General features: G+C 35.6%; 9 protein-coding genes across 9 annotated transcripts; 5 read left to right on the top strand and 4 right to left on the bottom strand.

The window, feature by feature from the left end:
• Positions 1-326: 326 nt before the first annotated feature.
• On the top strand, positions 327-3,038 carry L201_003604 (uncharacterized protein; the record flags this gene model as incomplete). The annotated part of the gene is made up of 5 exons (XM_066219357.1): positions 327-682; positions 750-1,122; positions 1,179-1,509; positions 1,569-2,859; positions 2,930-3,038. The coding sequence occupies 5 exons, from the start codon at positions 327-329 to the stop codon at positions 3,036-3,038; spliced, it is 2,460 nt and encodes an 819-aa protein (XP_066075454.1).
• Positions 3,039-3,856: 818 nt separating this feature from the next.
• L201_003603 (uncharacterized protein) lies at positions 3,857-4,693 on the top strand (the record flags this gene model as incomplete). The annotated part of the gene is made up of 1 exon (XM_066219356.1): positions 3,857-4,693. The coding sequence occupies one exon, from the start codon at positions 3,857-3,859 to the stop codon at positions 4,691-4,693; it is 837 nt and encodes a 278-aa protein (XP_066075453.1).
• A 591-nt stretch (positions 4,694-5,284) lies between these two features.
• L201_003602 (uncharacterized protein) lies at positions 5,285-8,627 on the bottom strand (the record flags this gene model as incomplete). The annotated part of the gene is made up of 6 exons (XM_066219355.1): positions 5,285-5,467; positions 5,525-5,572; positions 5,664-6,390; positions 6,443-6,701; positions 6,772-6,793; positions 6,858-8,627. 6 exons carry the CDS (start codon positions 8,625-8,627, stop codon positions 5,285-5,287), a joined length of 3,009 nt encoding a protein of 1,002 aa, XP_066075452.1.
• Positions 8,628-9,448: 821 nt separating this feature from the next.
• L201_003601 (uncharacterized protein) lies at positions 9,449-11,500 on the bottom strand (the record flags this gene model as incomplete). Its single annotated transcript, XM_066219354.1, has 3 exons — positions 9,449-10,967; positions 11,076-11,165; positions 11,235-11,500. The coding sequence occupies 3 exons, from the start codon at positions 11,498-11,500 to the stop codon at positions 9,449-9,451; spliced, it is 1,875 nt and encodes a 624-aa protein (XP_066075451.1).
• Positions 11,501-12,281: 781 nt separating this feature from the next.
• On the bottom strand, positions 12,282-13,346 carry L201_003600 (uncharacterized protein; the record flags this gene model as incomplete). Its single annotated transcript, XM_066219353.1, has 3 exons — positions 12,282-12,449; positions 12,513-13,114; positions 13,223-13,346. 3 exons carry the CDS (start codon positions 13,344-13,346, stop codon positions 12,282-12,284), a joined length of 894 nt encoding a protein of 297 aa, XP_066075450.1.
• A 936-nt stretch (positions 13,347-14,282) lies between these two features.
• Positions 14,283-15,416, top strand: L201_003599 (ATP synthase F1, delta subunit; the record flags this gene model as incomplete). The annotated part of the gene is made up of 5 exons (XM_066219352.1): positions 14,283-14,342; positions 14,489-14,645; positions 14,744-15,036; positions 15,245-15,347; positions 15,406-15,416. The coding sequence occupies 5 exons, from the start codon at positions 14,283-14,285 to the stop codon at positions 15,414-15,416; spliced, it is 624 nt and encodes a 207-aa protein (XP_066075449.1).
• Positions 15,417-16,620: 1,204 nt separating this feature from the next.
• Positions 16,621-19,214, top strand: L201_003598 (uncharacterized protein; the record flags this gene model as incomplete). The annotated part of the gene is made up of 6 exons (XM_066219351.1): positions 16,621-17,025; positions 17,123-17,490; positions 17,563-17,681; positions 17,748-18,841; positions 18,942-19,079; positions 19,173-19,214. The coding sequence occupies 6 exons, from the start codon at positions 16,621-16,623 to the stop codon at positions 19,212-19,214; spliced, it is 2,166 nt and encodes a 721-aa protein (XP_066075448.1).
• Positions 19,215-20,046: 832 nt separating this feature from the next.
• L201_003597 (uncharacterized protein) lies at positions 20,047-23,271 on the top strand (the record flags this gene model as incomplete). Its single annotated transcript, XM_066219350.1, has 4 exons — positions 20,047-21,776; positions 21,878-22,243; positions 22,428-22,501; positions 22,607-23,271. The coding sequence occupies 4 exons, from the start codon at positions 20,047-20,049 to the stop codon at positions 23,269-23,271; spliced, it is 2,835 nt and encodes a 944-aa protein (XP_066075447.1).
• Positions 23,272-23,784: 513 nt separating this feature from the next.
• L201_003596 (branchpoint-bridging protein) lies at positions 23,785-25,741 on the bottom strand (the record flags this gene model as incomplete). Its single annotated transcript, XM_066219349.1, has 6 exons — positions 23,785-23,827; positions 23,884-24,118; positions 24,170-24,584; positions 24,647-25,278; positions 25,348-25,633; positions 25,703-25,741. The coding sequence occupies 6 exons, from the start codon at positions 25,739-25,741 to the stop codon at positions 23,785-23,787; spliced, it is 1,650 nt and encodes a 549-aa protein (XP_066075446.1).
• Positions 25,742-25,911: the final 170 nt, after the last annotated feature.

Raw genomic sequence — 25,911 nt, 5'->3', positions numbered from 1 at the left:
GGTCTCCGATAACAAAATCAAGGCCGTCAAAAGTCCACGTCATAAGAAACACGTGAAGACGCAGATTCAGTTGACTGGATTGCTGTCAACGTGAATTACATACATCCATATATTGTTTTTACCTGACGCGACTTGTTTCAGCGGCGTTGGTGATCGATGATGGTATACAGTAACATTATTTTTTACTTTTGCCGCTACATTCTCTTTTCCTTTTTTGCTTTTTTACCAATCTTGTCATTCCGTTTAATTATACACTTTCTTGTTGGTCAAAGTTACACTTCCTCTCCTTCTTGTACATCAATCAACTCAGTAGTGTACTGACAAGAATGTTGAGAAGAACACCTACAACATCGAAATCAGGTGATCCACCTGTAACTTCCGCCACCGGAGCTGGATTTGGTTTAGTAACATTTAAAGCATTTAAACCACCTTCGACACTAGCACCGAAAAGAGATTTAGCTTTACCTGCACGGAAAAGAAAAGCAGTATCTTATAAAGGTCAAGGTGGTGGCAATGATAGTGATTCAGATGTGGATGGTAAACCAAGTGCTAAAAAAGGTAGATTCGCAATGGGTAATAAAGAATATGGTGAAGATGGTGTTTTAGGTGATATGGCAAAATGGTGTAATAGGAAATTTCCAGTATTTGCACCTAAAGAAAAGGGAATAGTGTTTACCAAAAGGTCAGCTTATATTATGACATTCAATCAACCTTGTAGCGGTCCAAGCTGATTGACCATTACAATATAGCTTCTCTATCCCAGTCATGCTACACCGAGGTTCAACGGAACCCGTATTACATGCTCTTTCCCATGCTTCTTTAGGCGCTCGACGTCATCCTACTCTGACGCCTCGACCATTACATGATCCCATGGCAGATACCGCTATAGTACTTTTCGATCCTACAATAGATGATAGACCTCCACCGGAAGAAATAGATGCAGCTAAAGAAGAAGAAGAAAAACGAAAGAAAGAAGAAGAAGCTAGAGGACCTCATAAATCACTTAAAGCTATACTGGGTATAGTGGACGTAAAGAAAGATAAGAAAGAAGTTAAAGTACCGGTTGTCATAGACCCTAGATTGTCAAAGGTATTAAGACCGCATCAAATTGAGGGTGTTAAGGTGAGTTTCAAATGGTCTCCGTCTTCGCATGATCATGCTGATCAAAATATATCCAGTTCTTGTATCGATGTACGACTGGACTATTAGCATCAAACGCATGGGGATGCATAATGGCAGATGAAATGGGTCTTGGTAAAACACTTCAATGTATTGCTCTACTATGGACTTTACTCAAGCAATCACCTATCGCTGGTAAACCTACATGTGAAAAGGTTATCATCGCTTGTCCTACTTCATTAGTGGGTAATTGGGCGAATGAATTGGTTAAATGGCTCGGTCCTGGAGCCGTTAATCCTATGGTAGTAGATGGAAAAGGTGGAAAGGCAGAGCTTATACCGGCTGTTAGACGATGGGCGCAGGCGCATGGACGAAATGTCACTCTTCCAGGTATGTTAGCTGTCAACTCGTGATTTGAGAATATCTGAGCTGATCATCTTTTCCCTTAGTAATGATCGTCTCTTACGAGACTCTTCGAACTCTGCAAGAAGAATTAGCCAATTGCGAAATAGGTCTTTTATTGGCCGATGAAGGTCATCGACTGAAAAACGCGGATACCTTGACTTTCCAAGCACTTACTGCACTCAAAGTACAACGTCGAGTCATTCTTACTGGTACACCCATTCAGAACGATTTATCAGAATACTTCGCTTTACTTAATTTCGCCAACCCCGAATACTTAGGATCCAAGGGTGATTTCAAGAAGAATTTCGAGTTGAAAATCCTGAGAGGAAGAGATGCTGACGCATCAGATAAAGACAAAGCTGAAAGTGATGCCAAACTGAAAGAGTTAGGTGGATTGGTCAGCAAATTTATCATTCGACGAACCAACGATTTGTTGTCCAAATATCTACCTGTCAAATACGAACATGTCGTTTTCTGCTCGCCATCACCTTTACAAAAGAAGCTGTATAACCTTTTCGTCACATCCAAGGACGTTCAGCGTCTTCTTCGAGGGAAGGACTCTCAACCTCTTAAGGCTATTGGGTTGTTACGAAAACTTGTCAATCATCCAGATTTACTCAATTTACCTGAAGATTTGCCAGGAAGTGAAAATGTTTTACCTGATGATTATCATGGTAAAGGTAGAGACAGAACGGTTGACTGCAGCTTATCAGGTAAATTTATAGTATTAGAAAGAATGTTGGCTCATATCCGAAATCATACCAATGACAAGATCGTTTTGATCAGTAATGCCACTCAAACATTGGATCTTATGGAAAAGATGTGTAGAAACAATAGATATGGATATCTTAGACTCGACGGATCCATGTCAGTACCTAAAAGATCCAAGATTGTATCAAGATTTAATGATCCAGAAGGGAAAGAATTTGTTTTCCTTTTATCCTCAAAAGCTGGTGGATGTGGTATTAATCTGATTGGAGCCAATCGATTGATTCTATTTGATCCTGATTGGAATCCTGCAAGTGATCAACAAGCATTAGCTAGAGTGTGGAGAGATGGACAAAAGAAAGAATGTTTTGTTTATCGATTCCAAACTACCGGTACGATTGAAGAAAAGATTTTCCAAAGACAATGTCAAAAACAAAATCTTTCTGCGTGCGTTGTTGATGAAGCTGAAGATACAGCAAGACATTTCACTCAAGATGATTTAAGGCAATTGTTCAAATACAATGATCAAACTTCGTGTGATACACATGATACATATAAATGTAAAAGATGTAAAAATGGTAAACAATTCGTCAAAGCTCCTGCTCTACTGTATGGTGATGCAAGCACGTAAGTTGGGCTTTTCAGTGACTACTGCAATTCAGATCTAGATGCTGATTTCGATTGTTGTACTTTTTAGCTGGAATCATTTCCCTAATTCCGAGTTGGGTAAAATGCACGACGATCTGCTTAGAGCAGAATTAGGATTACCAGAGGTCTCATTTGTTTTCCAATATATCTCGCATTAAATATACTCTTCTTTTCCCTTATTTTTTCCTCCTTCACCTTACCTCTTCTTTGGTTTTTTGGGCGTTTTGACATCTCTTCTTGTATATTGCGCATAAACTTGCTCATCTTGTATAATATTGTTGAAATTAGTTGTTATTCTTGTTTAGGTCCTTGTTGTTATTGATAGCCCCCCCTTCTTGTTGTGTTATGAATTCATGTATAGCATGTCCATATAATCAGCAATCAAGTTCCGGCTAAAAAGGTACCGGATTCCTGCAATAGGCGATGACCGATGAAATTGCTCAAACAGAGTGATCGAAAGTTGCAGCCCATAATAGATAGCGTCATTTGCCGGTCGATCATCAACACAGCGACAATTGAATCGTTCTTCATCTGTTGTGGTTTTGCTTCTTGAGTATTAAATCATTATAACTCATAGCCAATAAGCTACTCAGACTCAATTGATTGTCCTGACTCCGTTACCATGATATGACAATCCCTCCTTTTGGCGAAGTCAACCTTTCACTTATATTGATCGAGACGCGCCAATCACTTAGAATAAAGGAAACACAGGTTTATGCGTCTTCGAGTGATATATGTGGATTGTAGGTTGTCTATCGCTTCCATTGTTGTTATGAACAAAATATTGAACTGGATTGGGGTTACTCAAGCTGATACTGGATGATGATGATGTTATATATAGTAATATCCTATAAATAAAACAGAACCATTTTAAATTACACAAAATTACAATCGATTCTAATTTCAACATCATTAATCAGTCAATCAAGCAAAAAGTGCTAAATTGAACTCGTTCAACAATCCTAAATTTTGTAATATGACGAAATTATCTTCATCTTTTTCTTATAAAGTGATTAAAAAATATGATGAGATTTTACGTTTTTTATCAAGTAAAATTTATATATATAATAGATTTGAAATATGGAGTGATGCTTCAGGTAAAGGATATGGTGGACATTTAGGTCCACAAAAAAAACCTTTTGATGTATGGAAAGATAAACATGAATATTTAACTAAATCTGGTAAAGGTTCAACAGAATATATTGAAGCTAAAGCTTTATTATTATCTTTGGAAAAATGGAAAAATCAATTAAAAGGTAAAAAAGTTTGGTGTTATATTGATAATTATCAAGTTTATCAAACTTTAAAAAGAAAATATTCACCTTCAACTTCACCTATCTCATTCAAAAAATTATATTTTACTTCAAATATCATTAACTATCCTATTTTCTTATCAAACAATTTATCGATGACTCCTTCATACTTGACATCGTATTCAACAATACCGAATAAACAACTTATGTCTTTTAATAACAACAATATATCAAAAAACAACAGATCAAAAGTAAATATAAAATGTCCAGAAGTAAAAGCAACATTCGATGAAATTGATAATCTGATAACTTTGAACGAAATTACATTAAAAGCAAGATGGGTTTGGGGTAAAGATAATTTTTTAGCAGATAAATTATCTAGATTAGGTAATGGTAATGGTAAAGGTACTTTAACACCACATGTGGTCAATTTGTTGAAAATGAATTCAGATATTGAAGAGAAACAGCAGCAGAATACACAAATAAGTGATAATGGCGTTCCTGAAGGAGGAGAGATCGGTTTATCGATATCTAATGGAAATGATACTAGAGTAGCATGATATACAGTTCAAAGCATTTGATCTGACTAGATAACAGAGATCGGATAGATAGGAAAGAGAATTCTTGTTGATAAGTCGATCAGTCCAATACCTTGTACAAATGAAAGAACGTCTTCGATTGTAAACCTGTTGATATCATAAACGTTGTAGAGTAAAAGTATCCAGTCAATTGAGTGTATTTGTACATGTGTAATGATGTTACCCATTTTGTATTGTATTTAAGGATCAAATACTTAAATTTTCAAATACTTGTATATTTGTATATCTGCATATATAGCTTTTTTCCGATTTTTTATGCATACATGTATATATGTATCTCTGATCATTTGCACATACGTTTCTCGGCACTTTCAATTTTTTCATGTCCAGTTAAATGCGAGCTATAGATCACAAACAACTAAAATGCAAATCGAGATACATGCTATAGATGATAATTACAACTATATGATTCAAAGGTTTCTCATGAGATGTTAGCAATTTATCAAAGATTACCCTTCCCTTTTTCAGGTGATCGTCTAGCTAAATACTTTAACAACTGTAATTGCTTTACGAATATACCACTTCACAATTCACCATACTGTAAAATACGATCTACGCATTCCATAGATTTCTACCGTTAAACCCACCTCTATAACTAAGTGGAGATCCTCCAAAACCTCTACCTCTACCTGGTGTAGGTGATCTGTATTGTATAGGATTAGGATTATATAAGAGCTCATCGATGGTAGCTGATCTTCCACGAGTTTGTAGCATATTGTAAGCTCTATCAACGCACTATAAAATATGGGTTAGCTAGAACATGCTGATAGACTAAAACGCCAGCTAACGTACAGCGAAAAATCTATCTAGACCTTGTCTTGACATCATACCTGCGCAATTCTAGTATACATAACAGACATTGGTCAGCTAAACATCGCTACGAGAGAACAGTAGCTGGCGACTAGTTAATTGAGATGTAACGACAACTCACCTTTTGCCATAAAAAAGGATCTTGTACAACTAATCTCCTTTCTGACCAATTTCTCGGTTGAATACCTCTATCACCTTTACCCATATTTGATTCATTTCTAATTCTTTCTTCTCTTAAAATATTCATCATACTATCAACTTGTTGTGGTGATAAACCTTGTAAATATAATTGATTTTTTTGTTTTTCATCTTCTAATTTACTTTGACCTAAATTTAATACTCTATATGATAAACCACCTTGTAAAATTGATATAATTTGCTTTTTATGATCAAATCTTGCTTTTTCTTGATGATTCTGATTATTTGAAGATAATAATGGAGATGTTTGACTAAAATACGAAAAAAATCCTCGAACAGCTTCAGATACTGTTAATTCCGGTTCTCTAGATTTCCATCCTTCAGGTTCTTTTTTGGAAAATGCTATATGAGCAGGTACACCTTGTTGTTTTGACCAAGATACCCATATAATATCAGGATCATTTGTATCACTAGCTTTACTACTTTGGGGTACGTTTATATCCTTTTGTAGATTAGGTAAACATCCTCTGGCTTGCAAATAAGCTATAATCATCAATGTCAAACAATATGAAGACATGGTAGCTGGACCTTTGGCGCCTGACGCATCGTTAAGATCCTGGGCAGAAAGCCAACGCTTCAGAATATATATCATGGGTCGAAGTAAGTAAGGCGATATAAGACAGTAATGCAGGATCAATGAGGAGTTGTACCTAGTATACACGTTAGCTGTCATCAGGTATCAAGCAACATTGATAAGCTTACCATCCACCTAGATCATTAACATTGATATCACATTCCATCTTCCCTTCTGGGTCCTTAAATTTTACAATAGGTGTACTAGCAGAAGGTATAGGTTGTACGTCTCTCATTCCTGCCGCTCTCAAGCAATTTGCTAGATCGTAGGTATGATAACACCGAGGAAGTTCCGCGATTGCTGGAGGAATCGATCTTCTGCCGTTAGATGAGTAATCCATCCTTATCGAGTCTGTACCTGGTGATTGACGCCAAAGGTGAGGTTCATCTGTACAAGTGATGAAGAGTCAGCTTATCTTTTGCACAGCTTCATACAATTAGAAAAGCTGTTAACTCACATCCTCGTACTTGGGCTTTATCCTATATTATTGGTAAGTCAGCTAATCCATTCCATCTGAAAAAGTGATTTTGAAATATAGCTTACCAGAATAACCAAATCTAAATCACCACTTTTACCAGTTTCCCCTCCCCAGCTAACACTACCGAAAACGTCTACAACGAACCTCTGATCTTGATGTGTATTTGACTTTCCATAAGTGTTATTTATGATTTTGGTTAGATTGGTTAATAAATTAGATATGAATTCTTTTGAATGAGTGGTCGGTTCAGTTGATTTCCAAGCTTGAATAATTTCTGATTGAAATACATCTGGTGTAGTAGTGTATATTAAGTTCAAAGGAACAGTCACTCTTGGTGAAGGTTTAGATAAGAGGAGATTGTAAGGTGATACATTTTGTATATTCGATGAGGAAGAAGAAGAAGAAAAAGAGGTACTTGAGCTCGACGAATCGCTTGATGAAGTAGTTAAGCTTGAAGATGACATCGTTGATGGTATTAAATCGTCAACGTAAGATAGATCTCTATCTTTGTCGAAACCCTTCAAATTTATTTCTTGACTATATACAAATTCGTTTGGATTGGTATCTACGTTTTCAAACCAGCTTTTATCAAGCTGATAGTTAGGTTCGGAACGATTGTCAATATCAATCAAACCTTCGATTATATCTAGATCATCTGAATCTGATTCCAAACCAAATTTATAATCTTTAAACGTTGAACCTTTACTTCCTTCTTCCGCTTGATATGATTTCGTTCCCGAAGTTACAAGGTCAAGGTCTAGATCAATGTCAATACCTTGGATTATGTTCTCTTGATTAGATTGCCTAGATCTTCTATTATCCGATAATCCAATTAAGTCAATATATCTTTCAACTTGATGGTCTTCGTTTTTTTCCTTTTCTTCTTCGCTGACTGAGTTCAAACCGGTTTGATTATGTATATTGTTATGATTGTTATCTTCGTCGATAGTAAGCAGCTGAAAGTGATTATCTTCCTTGATTGAATTAGACTTGAGATTTCTCTGAGTAGAAGGATTCTCATCCAAATCTGGATAAGGAAAAGCTTTACCTGTATAATCGAAAATACCAATTAATTCAGATGGTTTAGATAATAAAATAGCTTGATCGTTAAATTCAGTATCATAAGTTTTTTCTAAAAATTCAAATGAAGTATTGGTTGAAGCTGAAGTTAAATCTGGTGTATCTGAAAGTGGTGAAGGGCAAGGTGAAGATGTATTGCCTATATAGTCAACTAGATTTGCCTCTGTATGTGTGTGCTTTTTCGATGAATTTCTCTTTTTAAAAAGAAATACAGGTTTTGATTTTGTTGAATTGGCTTTTCCTCCTCTTTTCCTCCTTCTTAGTTCTTTTGATGAATTAGAGGAAGAAGAAGGTGAACTAATAGTTACTTTCTTTTGTCTTCTTACTTGTCTATTATCAGAGGAAGAAGAAGGTGATCTAAGAGTGAATAACAATCTATTCAACTCTTCCTCGTTATCTTTTTCTTTTGTTGATTTGGATATTAAGATAGGTTTAGGAGTATGTGGTAGGAAAGTACATGCTCTTGGATCAAGCGTTGAAGTTGAATGAGAAGTCGCATTTCCTTTTGTTGTTGCAGTTATTATCGTTGAATTACCTCCACTATCATAGTTGAAGTGATCTTCCGTCGGAAAATAAGGTCCTACTCCTACAGTGAGGGTGGTATTGGTGTCAGGGGCGGGAGGTGGTGAATCGTATTCATCAATATCCAATAAAGATATTTGATTTTGTATATCATCTGATTCAAAGGAGATGAGTTCAGGAGAAGGTAGAAGTGAAGTATTTTGAAAAGTTCGTATGTTGTATGAGGATGACATGGTGAGCGATCGAGGTTTAGGAAGTTAGTCCAACTGGGTAAAGGATTTGGAGGGAGAGAGTGCCACGGAGGGGTTAGGAGAGATCAAGGATCAAGCTACGGGTCAGGATGTGATGGATTTACGAATTAAAAGGTACAATGTCAAAAGATGTAGGGATACACTACAGCTCAATCAAGGAGAAGGGTGAGGCCGAAGGAGAAACAGAATGACACAAAGTGAATCAAAAAGCCATATATCTAGAAACGGTCGTCGATGATAGGCTATCGAACGTCAAGATACAAGAATGTTGACAACAAGAGATACAAGAATATAAAACAAAGAGAAGAAGAAGAAAGCAGAAAACTCAGGAAATTTCTCGTGCTTTGGTCTCATACGTTGTGACAAGATAACCCATATTGAACTTCTTCTCATCATCATGATTTGCTTTGCTTTTACTAGCATAAACTAGTTCACCATTGTTGTCACGTAAAAGAACAGGGTCTGTGCTAACTGAATTGAATTTTGGGTGGTGATCTATATGTACTGATGGTCCGAGCAAAGAGGTAAAGTGCAACGTTATGCGAGACGACAAATCGGTGAATACGAGGCTGATATGAAAGAGAGGAATGGTGTAGCGACTGGTTGCGCGGTCGGTGGGATACATTAAGTGAGGGTTTAGGTGACAAAAGTAGCAAGAGAGTATCTGATCAGTTAAACATCTCTCATCGATTATGATATTATTCTCAATTACGGATCCCGACATGCAATGCATCATATACGCGAAATGAAATGCTTATAAAAAGTTATTATTTATTAATAAAACAGATTATATGAGATTATAATTATATAAAAGCTCTTTCACCTTCTTTTGGCTCTTCGATAAATCCAGATCTATTTTTAGGTCTAATACTTGAAGTACCATCAAATAAATGATTTTTATTTTCATATTCTTCATTTAATTGATCTTTAAAAGTATTTTCTAAATTTTTTTCTCTTTGTTCTCTTAATTTTCTTTTTTTTCTTTTTAAATTTTCATAATACTTTTCTTGTTTAATTACATCAATTTTAATTTTTTCATCTAATTTATTTAATCTTTGTAATACGTTTGAACCATATTTTGAATAAATTTCGTTTTCTTTTTTATTAGAATTTAGAGATAAAGATGAAATTAAATTTGAAAATTCACCACCTTGTTTTCTTTCGTTATTATTATTATCATTATTATTATTAGTAGTATTAAAATTCTCTTTCAAATTTAATTTCGATAATAAGTCTGATGAAGATAAAGCAGATGACGATGATGATGTAGATTGATTTGAAGAAGAAGAAGAAGAAAGTAAATCTTTTGAAATTTCTTCATAAATTTTTGAAATCAATTTTGATGTTTGTTGATCCCAATCAATACCCATAATTTCCATTTCTCTTATACCTAATTCAACACCATTTAAATCTCTAAAAGATTCCCATCTAGTTAATAAAACTTCATTATAAACTTCAGTTAAACATCCTGATAAATAACTTTCTAATGAAATATTTTGTGCATAATTGAATAAAGATAAAACTAAATGTGGTGAATTATAATTTACTCTTAATGTACGTAATAAATGTGATAATATTTTTGGATATGTTGGAGAATATGTTATTGTTTGATGAGGAAGATGAAGACCATTTTGGTTTCGTGTGGAAGAATCTTTTTCATTGTTTGTTCTATTAGTATCACTAGATGATAGTAGCGACGAAGACGAAGATATGGGAATTTGAGTTAAAGGTTTAAATACTCTATTTTTTGACCATTCAATCAATTCAACATCAGTTGAAATTAATTGCATTTCTTCTTTTAATAATTCTAATTCTTCTAATAATCTCAAATCTTCTTGTGATTCATCTTCTTCATCTTCTTTACTCTTATTACTACTACTATCATTTAAAGTCCATCTTTGTCTTAAATCATTTGCTCTTCTTTTAATAGTTTTATTATTTAATCCAAATGATAAATTACTTGATCCCGATCTCGTTGTTGAATATGCATCTGAAATACCAAATCCTTTTTTACCAGAACTTTCTCCTCTACCTAATGATGATGATGTTGAAGAAATACCAAACTTGGATTGACTAAAAGAGGAAGAAGAAGAAGAATTGACAGAAGGATGATTTAAATCTGCAAATATACCAGCTAAAATTTCATTAAACGTTTCAGCTTCTTTTGGTGTTTGTCCAGATGATCTTCTTAATCTTGAATGTACACCTCTATATCTAGGTGAAGGCGTTGAATATCCATCAAATACTAATCTATCAGCTATTGATTCAGGTCTAGGTGGGAGATTAGCTGTAGATTGTTTTCTAGGTGGACTGGTGGGGTTCCTATTAGATTTACCGTTAGCTTTAGATGTAATTTTGAAAGTTTCAGAGTCCATAGTGCAACGGATGAACTCCGCTAGACAGTCAAAGAGGTACGGTGTAACGACTTACGACTCATTCAAAGTATCGAATATTTCAGCAAACTGTTTATCTTCTGCCGATTTGCTGTTCGTTCCACTGTTACCACTCTCATCCCCTCTACTGTGATGAAGATTAATATGATCAGCTTCTCGTGTAAAGCTACGATATATCAGTGTTGACAAAGCTTACCCTCCATTCTGAGCTTGAGCTGATCGGGAAGATTCAGCTGTAGAGCTCATATCTCGGCTGACTTCTTTGAGTTTGGAGGGAGCGGACGAACTTCCATCGCCTGTTTCTTGTACGCCAGTTTTTGATGAGGTCGGATTATCATTGTTAATTGCTGACGTTGTATTCAATCGTCGTAAAGATAATCGTTGAGCATGACCTTGTCTGCAAAGTATCCTTATCGTATTGGCAATAGCTCTCGATTGACTTTCCGCTATAGTTGCAACCATATTTGCTGTTAAATCAAGGCTATATTTTCAAGCTCCACTTTTCAGCTGCTTCACCTTAAGCGGGATTCTGATTCTGAATGATTGATGAAGTAGCGAGATTCTTCTTCCTTTTTGTCCTGGACGATATTTTGCATAAATAATAATCCCAACTATAATCGCTCGAAATCCTCTCGTTGCGAAATCTCAAATCTCAAATCTCAAAACTAGGATATCGCACGAGCCTATATGGAGTTTGATGTCATCTCCGTAACACCTTAGGAGGATGGGAATTGCATGGTAGTGTTTATCCGAACATAATATACCGAGTACCGCCGTCATCGGTTGAATCGGTTAATCCGGTTACCACTGTAATCCTTTCGCTGCCGCTTACGAGAGATGGGAGATTTGAGCTTGATTTTTCCTCATTAATGTATCTCCATTAAAGAGACTTTCCAGAGATCTCATGGAGTTGGGGCGAAACGATTTTCAGGAGATCAATGGTTATGTGATAACTAGGATGAATACAGGTAAGATGACATCTATGACATATTTATCTGAAATATGCAGGAATCTATGGACTATGAAAAGGTCGGTACAATGACAGGACAACAACAACACCTAGTAGAGATTTATGTTTGGAATATGATTGAGGTTAAGCACAGGAAGTCGATACAGTAGAAATGGTAGAAAAGTACAAAGGTGATTGAGTGTACAATGACTAATAGAGGTGATAAATCTGCTTGAGCGAGCTGTATATCTTTTGGAAAGCCTTGATGAAACTTTAATACTAAATAATAGAAATTTACACTGGAGTCATGATATCTCCAGCAGTCCCTTCAGAACCACCATTTTCAGCCTTTTCAGCTTCTTCTTTTTTCATTTGTTCGATTTCTTCTGCAGTCAAAAATCTACCTCCTTTACCTCTCGGCCTTGAACAAGCATGACGATGCCTCGATTCATGTAGATATGGCTGAGAAATTGAGACATTAGTATTACGATCAATTCATTAAGAGAGGAATTTGTAACAACTCACCTTCCTGGATCTGACTAACCGATTCAACTCTTCTAATCTAGCTCTTGCCAATCTTCTCTTCAATATACGATGATACTGTTTCGCATTGACATATAACGGTTCTTCATTATCAACATCAACGTCACCACCTTCTATATCATCACCTTGATGTTCATGATTCACTTCCAAGCCATTATCATTTTCGATCTTGACCAATTCTTCATCATTGTCGATATTCCCTTGTCCAAGACTACCATTTGGGTCATCTTCATCATCATCGTCGTCATCATCCTGTAAATAATCTTCGCCATCTAGAATGAAAGAATCTGAATTACTTGTTGTTGTACCTGCATGATGGTTATGATGTGCTAGTGGATCACTAAATCGATTTTGCTGATTATGATGATGATGATGATGGTATGTAGATGGTCCAGGTTGACTTAAATCTAAATCTAAAAAAGATGAAGTAGGATCATCTCCATCTGGTGTACCTGGAAATGAAGAATGTGAGAAATTTGGAGGTATTAATTGTGGATAATTCGATAAATGTCTAGATGAATATGATGATGTAGATGGTGTGTTGGATGTATGAGGTGGTGTAGGAAAATTGTAATTGCCCAAGCCTTAAGAAGTGGATGCATCAGATCAGCTGCAGATCAAAGTGTAATTGGGGGAGTGGACAACATGTGTTCAAGGAGCTGCTTGATGAGACATCAATTTGCACAACTTACCACCACTTTTCAAATCAAATCCAGCATCATAACCAGAAAAACTTGGATCCGAGAAAGTAGGACTTGGTGGATATGATCCACCTCCATTCGGTAGTAGAGAGAACAATGGGAGTGCTGTGCTCATCATTCAAGCCTTGACAGGTATACTATCGCAGAATTAGTGATGTATAATTTCAAGATTTTGGATGAGTTTGAGGGTAGCCAGATGTCAAAGAGGTTTTGATGTAAAACCGAAAAGGCCGGAAATATGATATATAGGGGTAGTGGTGTAGTGTTGCTAAGAATCCCAAAAGATCATCGATCGGTTGTGATATAAACAAAGGTATCTTGAACCTAACAATTTGGTATTTTCAACAGTGGCAATGTGAGATGGTATCTACAAGCAGTGTGGGTGGGTATGATTGAATGATAAACAGATACAAGTGATGAGGTTTTAAGGTTATTTTTCCAGATTATGCGTTGCTCCTCTTTTTGATTATCCTTATCCTTTTTGTTGATGATATTTGGTACAGTATATTAATTGATGGTGTTTTCATTAAGCGAGGATAAATGAGTCTAAGCCAGCGCTAAGTAATGAGTGATGGTTGATGATGTAGCATGTAGCGGCATATTCGACCGAAAAATTCAGAAAAATGAAAACAAATATATTTGAGTATATGTATTCTATATCTCGGATCCTTCCGGAGATTAACTTACCATGATAATTTGCCACGTGGAAGGCAAAGAGCGGATTAATCTGAGATCACCAAGAAGGAACGGATGTAAATTATGCCACAATGAGATATACCGACGGTGTTATGGTGGTGCATTACTGTATACTCTTAATCGTGAGCCTAGTTAAGGGCCGTTCCGTTGATGGCTGCTTTACTGCTTTACTGCTTTACTGCTACTCACCATCACACCGTATGCTGCTCGTTATCCGTTAGTCGTTACTCGTTACTACGTTAGCAGGTATTCGACATAAGGTCATCAATTAATCATTAGATCATCAAAGGTTCATATCCTCATCTTATCCTCTTCTACCTTTGACTCACCACTCATCGAAAAAAAGGCAGCAAAAATGGCTTCAGCTATGAGATCAGTCCTCTCAAGAGGTTACGCTACCGCTACTTCAGTCAAGGTGGGTTTTATTGTGTTAGAATAGATGGATCTAATCTTTCGGCCGTGTCATCAACAATATTATCAATATTACCAACATCGACAATAACATCAATAACAAACCATAAAAGAATAATTTACTGATGTAATACTTTCATATTTTAACAGGCTCCTATTCAACTCAACTCCCTTACTGGTACTTACGCTACCTCAACCTACCTTGCTGCTTTAAAGAAATCACCAAAAGATTTAGAAAGTTTAGCTAAAGATATTGAATCTTTTGATAAGAAAATTAGAGATGATGCTAAAGTTTCAGCTTTCATCCGTGAGTTTAATGGAACAATAATTTCAGTATAGATAAAGATATAAGATGTGGGAAAAAACTAATCATTAAATTTATTTTTACGCTTACGCTCAATTCAGAAAACCCAACATTATCAGCATCAGAAAGAACAAAAGCATTATCATCAATTGTACCTTCAGGTTCATCACCGATTTTATTAAATTTATTAACAGTTTTATCTGAAAATGGTAGATTATCATCTGCACCAAAAGTTTTCCAAGATTTCGGTTCATTAATTTCAGCTTATAGAGGTGAATTAGAAGTTACAGTAACTTCAGCTGAACCTTTAGATAATAAAGCTTTAAATAGAATTGATAAAGCTTTAAAAGATACTGAAATCGCTAAAGGTAAAACTTTAAAAGTTGTTAACAGAGTGAGTATATTTTTCATGTTTTTTTTTTTTTGGTTATTATTGGCAAAACCGGTCAAAATTGTATATGGAATATCACGGTTTGGGAATGGTGGAATTCATACATTCATCTCTCTTTGATCTATGATCGTCATCAAACAAATATCGCTTGAAACGAATGATTTTGCCAGTGCTTCATATAAATAGGTGCTAATTGTTAATTGTTACACAGGTCAACCCATCTGTTATCGGTGGTCTCCTCGTTGATTTCGGAGACAAATCAATCGATCTTTCAGCTTCTTCAAAAGTCAACCGATTCAACGCTGCTCTTACCCGTGAGTACATTTTATACATCTTACATAGCACAACGCTGATATACTATTCTATTTACAGAAGGTGTATAAGTAAATCAATACAAAGAGAGGGATCGGAAGGAAAGGAAGGATCTTGAATGATTTGTAGAAGATGAGATGGAAATACAAAAATATCAACCAATGAATTGCATCTGCTTGGCAAGCGATCTCGATCAAAGGGAGTGACAGTTTAGAGACTGAATTATAGTTCACGAGTCTGGAGTTGAGCGCGAGTGATTAAGCAGGATAAACATACCAAGGAGGAGATAAAATCGTGATCACAAAGTATGTCTGTCGTCGCTTCGATGATTTGATACATGACATCCTGGAGTTCGCCCTTGGGTATACTCGTTTTGATACCGATCGGATCGGAAACGACATCAATAAAAGGGGTTATCAAGCATCAGATGTCGGATCGGAATAACTCCAATCAAGTTTGTTGAGATTGTTTGTCCTTCTTTTGTTCTTGTTCAAAGGACTTGGCATAGTATTGCGTTCCAACCTAGCACCACATGACTCATTGAACGTGCGAATGAAATCCACCTAAAATTCCACTTGAGTTGTATATATATATATAAAGCATGTTACAAGCTGTTCAACCTTTTTAGTTCTGTTCTGCGATATCACATCTAATTACATTTGATATATGATTTTCCGTACAAGCGGACCTTACCGTTACCTTGAATATACATATATACGATCATATGATAGCGTAGATCTCATTTCTACTCAAAAGTTTGAACCAGTTTGTCACCATTTCTTTAATCAAATTTACATATCAATTGATTGTCAAGTGGTTCTTTAGCATCAAAGTGATAGAGTATAGAAGCTAGATAGAGTAGAGTAGCACATAGACTTGATAGATTGATAGAGATTATAAGTTTTACGCGTCACGACTTGTCATTCGATTTAAGAAGATTTAGCTCAATTACGTCAAGTTCAATCACATTCATTCATTTTCGGTTAAAGGCCCTACTATCTAAATCTTTACCTGTGATTGCTTTTCTTGAGACTCAATTAGTGTCAAGGTCGATTCTACAATTCAATTGATTTTACTCGATTTTTAATCAACCTATTCTTAAACCGCCTTGCTGATCACGATACTCCTCAAATAACATTCCTACACTCTTTCAAATTTTTATTGGTAATTTTCATCTACCTTGGAACTCATCGCCTGATAGATATATAGATACATTGCAGAAAATACACTTCCTAAAGGGAAAATCAAGTAGAAAATATTTATTACATCAGCAAGATGACGGATAAAACATCAAGACCTCAACTTAAATTACCTGGACGATCAAAATCAAATTTACATGATTCACCACCTTCTGATGCTAAAAAAGCAGATGAAATAGCTGTAGATGATGTTTATAGAGAAGTGAATTCAACAGGATCATTAAAAGCTGCTGCAAAACAATTAGAAAAATATGCAAATCAATTTCAAGATGATCCTGAAGAATCAGGTTATTTGAATAAACATGGTGTAGAAGAAGATGTAATTATGTCTGATGGAGAAGATGAAGATCCTCAATTGATTGATGATAAAAGGAAAAATAATAAAGGTGAAGTAGTTCACTTACAAGAAGTAGTTGATGGTTTATGGATTGGTGATTTAGTTTCTGCTATGGATACTGAAGGTTTACAACAAAGAGGTATAGTAAGTTTTATCATTGATCCATGAATATCTTCCTTTGTTGTGTGGTTCTGGTCATTGGCCCAACCCATTAACGCTTTCTTCTCTCAATATACTATAGACAAACATTTTATCCCTTTTAAGACCAGCATTACAATTTTCACCTGAATTTTCAGTTTATCCATTAGAAATTGATGATTCATCAGATACAGATATTTTAACACATTTACCTTCATGTGTAACATGGATTCAATCAATTTTAAAATTACGTGAAAAACATGAAAATGATCCACAAGTTAAACATGAAATAGAAATAGATCCTAAAATATCAAAATTAGCAGGTAAACCTAATATAGGTAGTGTTTTAGTTCATTGTCAAGCTGGTATGAGTAGAAGTGCAACTGTAGTTGCAGCTTATTTAATGAGAGAATATGATTTAGATCCTGTTCAAGCTGTTGTTGCTTTAAGAGATAAAAGACCGGTTGTGGAGTAAGTATTTGTTACCTTATTTCGCTATACATAAAGTGAAAGGCTGATCAAACTAAATTGTCATGACCATAGCCCATCTGAGACTTTCTGGCATCAACTTGGTTTATTCTATAATGCTGATGGAAGAGTATCACTCAAAGATAAATCTACAAGAAGATTTTATATGGAAAGAACTGCTTCCCAATTCATGAGTGAGCCAAAGTTACCAATTTAACATAGTCTACCATGAACACGTCAGCTGACACAGTATTATTTAGATGGTGATGGAGGTGCACCATCTATCGATACAATGGCAAAATACCCTGCTACCCCATCTGCATCTAATCCACCTACACCAGGAGGTGGACAAGGCAGACGCAAAATCAGATGTAAGATGTGTAGAAGACATCTAGCAGTTAGAGAACATATGATGGACCATATCTTAGATCAACAACCTCAACCCGCTTCAAGACCTAGAACACCATCAAATGTTACTTTACCTTCACCAAAATTATCTATTTCATCAAATTTCGGTCAACCCTTGGGCCAAGGCGTGTCCATCAAAGAAAGAGAAAGAAGAACAAGTGTAGTCAGTGATGTAATTAATCCATTAACTGGTTTACCAGGCAGAAGAGCAAGTCATGCTTCTTTACATAGTTTATCAAACATACAAACCACTTCGTTAGAAAACAGTGGTAATAACTCTCCATCAACTTTGCAATCTCAACCTTCACCTGGTGCAGGAATACCGCTACCAAAAAAGTCATCCTCGACAACTACACCAGGATTGATTTTGACCGCTTCATCACCTGAAATAACAGGAAATCATTCGAAATTAAGTGGAAATGATAAAGATAATTTACCAAGTATTTTAGGTAGATTAGATAACTCTTCTTCTCCCAAACCAATCTCATCACTATCTTCACCTTCAAAGGAAATCCCGTCGAATGGAAATTCCAATAGTAGCGGTGGAAGTAGTAGTGGAGGAGGTAGAGTATTCCAATCACCTGAACAATTAGCATCAAGATTACCACCACATTTATTAGCTTTAAGAATGGCCGGTTCGGGTTCAAGTCAAACATCCTCGCCAATCGGAAGTTCTCCCGCATCTTCACCAGAAAAAGAAAAAGAAAACTCTACTTCAACTTCTTCTCCAGTACAAACACAATCACAAAATGTTAGTAACGCAGCAAGAAGAATGAGTATGTTAGCTATGACACCTAGTACACCTGATGGAAGTGGAAGTGGAAATAACAATAGTCCAATTATCGATAATAGAAGAACCAGTATAACAGATTTGCAAAGTTTGAATAACAGTGGTGGTCATCCAATTTTAGTTAATAATAAATGTTCAGGTTATTTCGTTGAACCTGTAAGCTTTTTTTTTGGTTTTTTTTTTCACGATTTCCAATTACTTTTTGAAAAGCTCAAAATTGACATTATATTTCTTTTCCTCTTTTTTTTTTCTTTAGTTGACATGGATGGAACCAGTTTTACAAAATGGTGATATTGCAGGTAAATTGGTTTGTCCAAATGTAAAATGTGGTGTAAAAATTGGAAATTTCGATTGGGCAGGTGTTCAATGTGGATGTAAAGAATGGGTAACACCTGTAAGTATACGACATTTCCTTTTTATTATCAGACTATGAAACATTGTCAAATCAATCTAACTAACAAATCACACTGCATTATCGTCAATGTAGGGTTTCTGTATACATCGAAGTAAAGTTGACGAAGTATGGTAGATGGAGATATTGCGGGCAGTCTTTGTTAATCAACAGCACGATGGATCTGCAACAAGTTTCTGATAGCATCGTTTGGTCCCTTCGTGATTCATCATCTTGTTTTTCCTGCTTTTTCTTTCTATATCTTCGCATGATCCGTTTCTATATACTCATAAGTTAAAACGTCAATTTTTCTTGTTCCATATCATCAAAACACATAAACACAAAACATGACACAATTCATGCATCGTAGCATTACCGCATTGTACATATTTTTTCTTCAACATATGCATTGACTTGTCACTATTGATATTTGCCTCATACATTGCTCTTGATAAAATGTCTCAGTTCTATGTGCATAGAGTAGTGTAGTAATCATCTCTCATGGTCACACCAAATCAATTTACGTGTGATTACAAAGTGGCATTTCAAATGTGGCTTGCTGTAATTAGGATCGATACTGATTTCACTTTATCTACAATACTTGACCTGAAATGATGACGCAGAAGTGATATTTCAGCCTTTTTGCTGATTGACTGTGCATCTGATATGCTAGCGATCTAGACATCTGGAGAATGTAGTATTCTAAGAACTCGACTAAGGAGATAGGTATCGTCGCGATATGATTTTTTCTGTCAGCAGAAAAATATATCGTTTATTTGTTTCCCTTATCCTACACTCAAACTAAAGGCAGGATACATACTTAGCAATTACTCAAATTATTGCAGATTCTTAACAGCCCCAATAAAAAGAACCTTTCTCTTTCTTGGATTTTTTTTTCTATTTTGTCCATAGGATAGGGAGAGAATCGAACAAAATAGAAAGTGCGATTGCTGCTCTCATACTCACAGATATGCGTTCCACAACTCTGATACCACTACAAATCCTATTTACGATCTTACTTTTCCTTTCTTTACAAGAATCTACTCAAGCAATAACATTACCATTTTTCTCTAAATCAACTACATCACCTTCATTTATACGATCATCAAATTCAAATGTCAATTCAAATTCAAATTCAAAAAGATATTTATCTTCTTCGAAAAGAATTGGTTCACCTAAAAGATATGGATATTTTTCATTTTCAAGACATCCTAAATCTTTACCTGATTGGAATCCTTTAGATGGTATTGAAAATGTTTTAATTCATCGTGGTTTATACAACAGAAAAGATTTAAAGCCTGAATCAAGTACCAGTACAATTCGACCGAACACTTTGGATAAACCAAAATCTCAAGGTCACCATCAGATAACTGAGGATAAATCTGAAAGAGAAGAGAAAGCAGAAGAAGAGGAAGAAGAGTTAGTAGAAAGGAATGGTGAATTTGAATTAGAAGATTGTGAGAAAAGACAAGAAGGAGAATTAACGAATCCTGCTTTACTACCAATTGCACAATTAGGTTCTATACCTGAAAAACAACTGGAATTAGGTCAACTCGGTCAAACAATAATTCAATCTGCTGATCGATTATCGACGGCTGGATCCAATGAAGACAATAACACTCTTCCTATGGATGTCAGAAAACATAATGATAAGATTTTATGGTCAGGTATAGAAAATCTATTACCGCTTGAAAAAGGTCTTTTTAAAAGACATAGTGATAAATCTGGTAATGGACGGAAACACAAAAATCAAGATAATTACGATTACAATGCCGATCACGATCAAACTGACTATAATGGTAGAGGGAATAGAAATAGGAAGGGGAACCATAATTATAACGATGGTGGACAAAATGATGATTCTCGTGGTTCCGGTAGATATGGTAAACACAATAAAGGTTACAATAGTGATAGCAGTGGTGGCGGAGGGAGCGGAGGCCATAATGGAGGATGGAAAGATAAGCATTACGGAGGAGGGCGAGGTGGTTATTCAAAAGGTGACAACTGGCACGGGAGTGGAAATGGCAGCAGCAAAGGTAAATATCAACAAGACTGGGAGGAATCACCTTCTTCATCAACTTCAAATTACCATCATAATGGGTACAATTCACAATCAGGTAACAAGAATAATGGCGATAATGATAATGGATGGCATCATTCCTCAAGCAATCATGCAGATGCTTATGATGGTAACGATAATGATAACGATTCAGGAAAAGGATGGGGTGATCATAAAAGCAATAAACCCAAATATGATGATGGGCAATATCATCCTTGGAAATCGAATACTGGTTCAAATAAGGATCATAAGAACAGTAATGGTAATGGTAATGGTAATGACAATGATAATTGGCATAAACCTTACTCATCATCAACAGAGTCGAACGGAAATAATGATCAAAATGATGAAGAAGGGAATCATTTCGAAAGTAATCCGAATATCAAAGGAACTACAATAGATGATTATAGAAGATCAGATTGTACGAATTTATCAAATTTTTATAGATCATTTAAAGAAGATTGGAAAAATGGTCAAGGTTGGACAAATGATTATGATGATTATGCAAAAGATTGTTGTAATTGGTTTGGTGTACAATGTGATTCAAAAACAAAAAGAGTCATTTCATTAAATTTAAGAAATAATGGTTTAAAAGGTAATTTGGATCAATCTTTATTCAATGTAGATACTTTAATTAAACTGTAAGTTTTTCGTTGGTTATGGAAACTTGATGTTGTTCTCATTAAAACAATAATTTTAAAAGCTGATTTTTTAAATATACTGTAATAATTGTACTTTTTAGTGATTTATCAGAAAATGAATTAACTTCAATACCAGATACATTTTCAAAATTAAATAGTTTAACACATTTAATAATAACAAATTCAGGTCTTGAATCTATCATACCAAATTCAATATTTAACATGAAAAATTTGATTAGTATAGATCTATCAAATAATAAATTAAATGGTCAATTAAATTTACCTTCAACTACATCTTTAACATTAAAATCTATTGATATATCAAATAATAAATTGGATGGTTTTACAATTAATTCTTTCCAGTCCAATATAAGTAAAATAAACTTGAGAAATAATAGTATAATAGGTTATTTACCTGATTTAAGTAATTCAAAATCACTCCAAAGTTTAGATTTATCTCTTAATAAGTGAGTAAATTGATAATCAGTAACTAGTCAAACACAAGAAAATCAGAAACTGACGATTTGTCGTAATGTACTACTGTGTTTTTAGCTTGTAAGTTTGTTGCGCTGTATTGATTAGACGATAGATACGACTTGAGATAAAATTTCAAAAGGTCATTGTTGACTGATAAGTATCATATTGACATAGTACCGGTCCATTATTCGATATTTCCCAACTTTCCAATTTAACCAGGATTGATGTTCGTTCCAACCAATTGACGGGTGAGTCAAGATCCATCTTACTAACCACACTTTGTTTTCGTTCGGATTACAGTATACAAAATCTGATATCCAACTAACTTGATCGATCGAATTTGTCAAATTTAGGATCATTCCCTGATTTACCACCTTCAATTCAATCAATATATTTATCGAATAATCAATTTACAGGTACAATACCTTCTATATCTTATCCAAGTGGATTAACGAATTGTTATGTATTACCAAATCCATTCCATTCATGTCCTTCAAAAGACGAATTGAATGATTATACAAAATTAGCTTCAAAATGTCATTTAAGATCATGTGGTAAATCTATTATCAACAGTAACAGTAACTCTAACTCCACACCAAGTACGAATACTTCTTTTTCCCCATTGAATGGTCAAAGTGGAAGTGGGACAACAATTGATGCATCTCAAATTACATCAACTTCATTACCAAATAGTCAAACACAAAAGGGTATTCCAGTTTATCCATTACCTGGAGAAAATTTGAATAATTCACCTTATCAACAACAACAACCACAACAACAAGGTGATTCATCTAAAGTTATTCAAAATAGTAATAATTGGCCGGGAATTAAACCTCAAACTCAAAATCAAAACCAAAATCAAAATTCTTTAAATCAAAATCAAAGATTAGGTTCAACTAAGTTAGGTAGTAGTAGTAATTCAGTTAGGTTAACTTCGATAATCGTTTCTTCACAATTCCCTACATTTGGTATTTTGGTTTCATCCATTCTGTTTGGTTGCGGTATCTATAGCATATAGTCTTTAATTCTTTCCTCTTGTTGGTACTGTGGATTTACCTATAATAACTATAACGATGATGATGACAATAATCACAACAAATTTAATGATACCATGCAAATATATCCCTTTCTTACCTATATCTCTTGACATGCAAGCAGTTTCCCAAATGGCTCTATCATGCTGATTATGCTATACTATGATAATGCAAAAGCTGTAAGCTGACCACTATACAAGCACACATCGTACTTTGTCTATGGTCAGCTTGCGTGTCAATCGAGTCAATACATCGTAACATATAAATTAGTTTTTTTTGGGTGGTTTTGGTTTTTTGTTTTATCAAAATTATGAGCTTCTCACTCCATCAACAACAATAATCACTACACCTGCGAGTACAAAGAAAATCACCAATCAAATAATTCAGCTAATAAACTCTGTTCTCCTTCGCTTTACATCAATAATAACATTAAATCTAGGTTAGATAATTTTGATTTCTGCTTCTGTTCTCATTGAACGATTGAACGACTGATCAGATTAGGCAGCTGGGGTTGCTTGTTGGCCCATTGAGGCGTAGTAACTGAATGGTAACAGGTTAGTAAGTCGTAAAATAACATGTTTTGGTTTCCAACTTACGCAGCATAAGGGTCAGCAGCACCTGCTTGGGCACCCGCTTGACCTCCTTGACCATAGCCGTTATCCTGACCGCCGCCTCCTCCGTATCCTCCATTATATCCACCATATCCACCTTGACCACCACCTTGACCATACCCTTGCTGTTGCTGTTGATAACCATGCTGAGGTGGACCACCGTGGTAACCACCATAACCACCACCGCCTCCAGGAGGACCTCGAGGACCACCAGGACCATCTACAAAGGAGTGAGTAAAGTTCCATCTTATACGATGAGAAAAGAACTCACGACTTATCCAGTTTTCTGGGACTCTCCAAGGTGGTACTCTATCTTGAGCTGGAGGAGCACCGGCAATAGCACCAGCTGGTCTACCTGAAGAAGCACCACCACCACTTCCACCTTCGCCAAGTTCAGCCATAAGAGCAGTATATTCGGAATCGAAGGCAGTTTGTTTGTTTTGAGTCAAGTTAGGATCACCTCTACCTCTACAATCTCTTGCCATATGTCCTGCACCACCACATAATCTACATATAACATTGGCACTGTATACTCTTTGTTGAGGACATTCCCATCTTCGATGACCTTTTTCACCACAATTTTGACATAGTTGATTTTCGTCATCTCGAAGCGTACCGTTCAATGAAGCAAGTTCTCGAAGTTGATTTCTCTTGTGATCATTTTGACCCTCAGGTGTAGAAGCGGCCTAAAGAAATAATAGTCAGGACACGATATTAAATTCAGATAGATTAATGCTGGTACACTTACTGTTTCAATGACTCTATTGATCAAAGCGACACAACCTTTTACTTTCTCTTCAGTATCGGCATGGATAAGACAATGTAATTCATCTTTTTCTTCTTCTTCAAATTCACCTGGTCTACCTTTACCTTCTTTTACTGAACCTTTACCTCTAATACTGATTTTTGCACCTGATTCTCTTTCCATTCTTTTCAACGAATTACCTCTTGGACCAACTAATAAACCAAAGAAATTGATTTCTGGAAATTCTTTTACAGGGATATAAACTTTATCTGTTGGTTTACCACCATTTCTGTTTCGATTTTGCATTTCTGCTGGAGGTTTAAAGTTTGGATCTGATTTCATTGCTCTATCCACTAATCTTGCTTTTTCATCTTCCAATTTTTTCTTATATCTTATTTCACGTGTATTTGTTCTTCTACCATATGCATCATATGATGGTGGCGGTGAAGGTGATCTTTGTCCCTCAGGTGGTACGACATCTCCAGTTCGCAGTTTCCTATTAATTTCTTCTAATCTAACATGAATAGCATAATTATCTAATTCAGTTTGTGATACTTTACCAGTAATGGCTACTGGTAATCCAGGTACATCGACTTTTGCATCACCCCATCTAGATCTTCTTTTCCTTGGTCCATCTACGATATCGTCACACAAAAAGCAAGTCAGCGCCGCACGTACAACATTGAAGTAGCGGTATAACTTACCTTCACCAGCACCATCTCTTTCTCTTCCTCTTTCAGGTTCATCATATCTACCCCCTCTATCTCGGTCTCCACCATATCCACCCCTATCGTCACGTCTATAATCATCCCTTCTTCTATCATAATCATCTCTTCGTCCATAGTCATCTCGTTCCGAACGATCACGTTCTTGCCGACCATTGAAGAACTGTATATCGGATGCAGGAGGTCGTGGTGCATGAGAAGGTTGATTAGAAGGGGGAGGAGCTTCTTCTGGAAGACCAAATCTTCGTTTGTTACCTATTGGAACCTGTAGAAGTATAATTCTGTTAGCATTTTTACAAGGACAAGAAAGCTGTAAAAGCTGACTAAAACTCACATCATTGGTTCCCGTTGTCCGAGCCGCAGGTCTCCACATCTTGAGCAGATAAGATACTAACAATACTGTACTTGTTTTGTTGAGAGCTGCTAAGAAGATATCAAGAAGGATATGCTTTTGTGATTAGATAAGTATTTCAAGGTCAAGGTGACAGGTGAAGGTGAAAACGGTGGCAATTGCTCTCTATACGCTCGGAAATATATCTCAAT

This window comes from Kwoniella dendrophila, chromosome 4 (genome assembly GCF_036810415.1).
Source record: "Kwoniella dendrophila CBS 6074 chromosome 4, complete sequence".
Classification (NCBI taxonomy): domain Eukaryota; kingdom Fungi; phylum Basidiomycota; class Tremellomycetes; order Tremellales; family Cryptococcaceae; genus Kwoniella; species Kwoniella dendrophila.
Note: the sequence above shows the minus strand (reverse complement) of the source record. Positions and strands in the feature narration are given on the sequence as shown.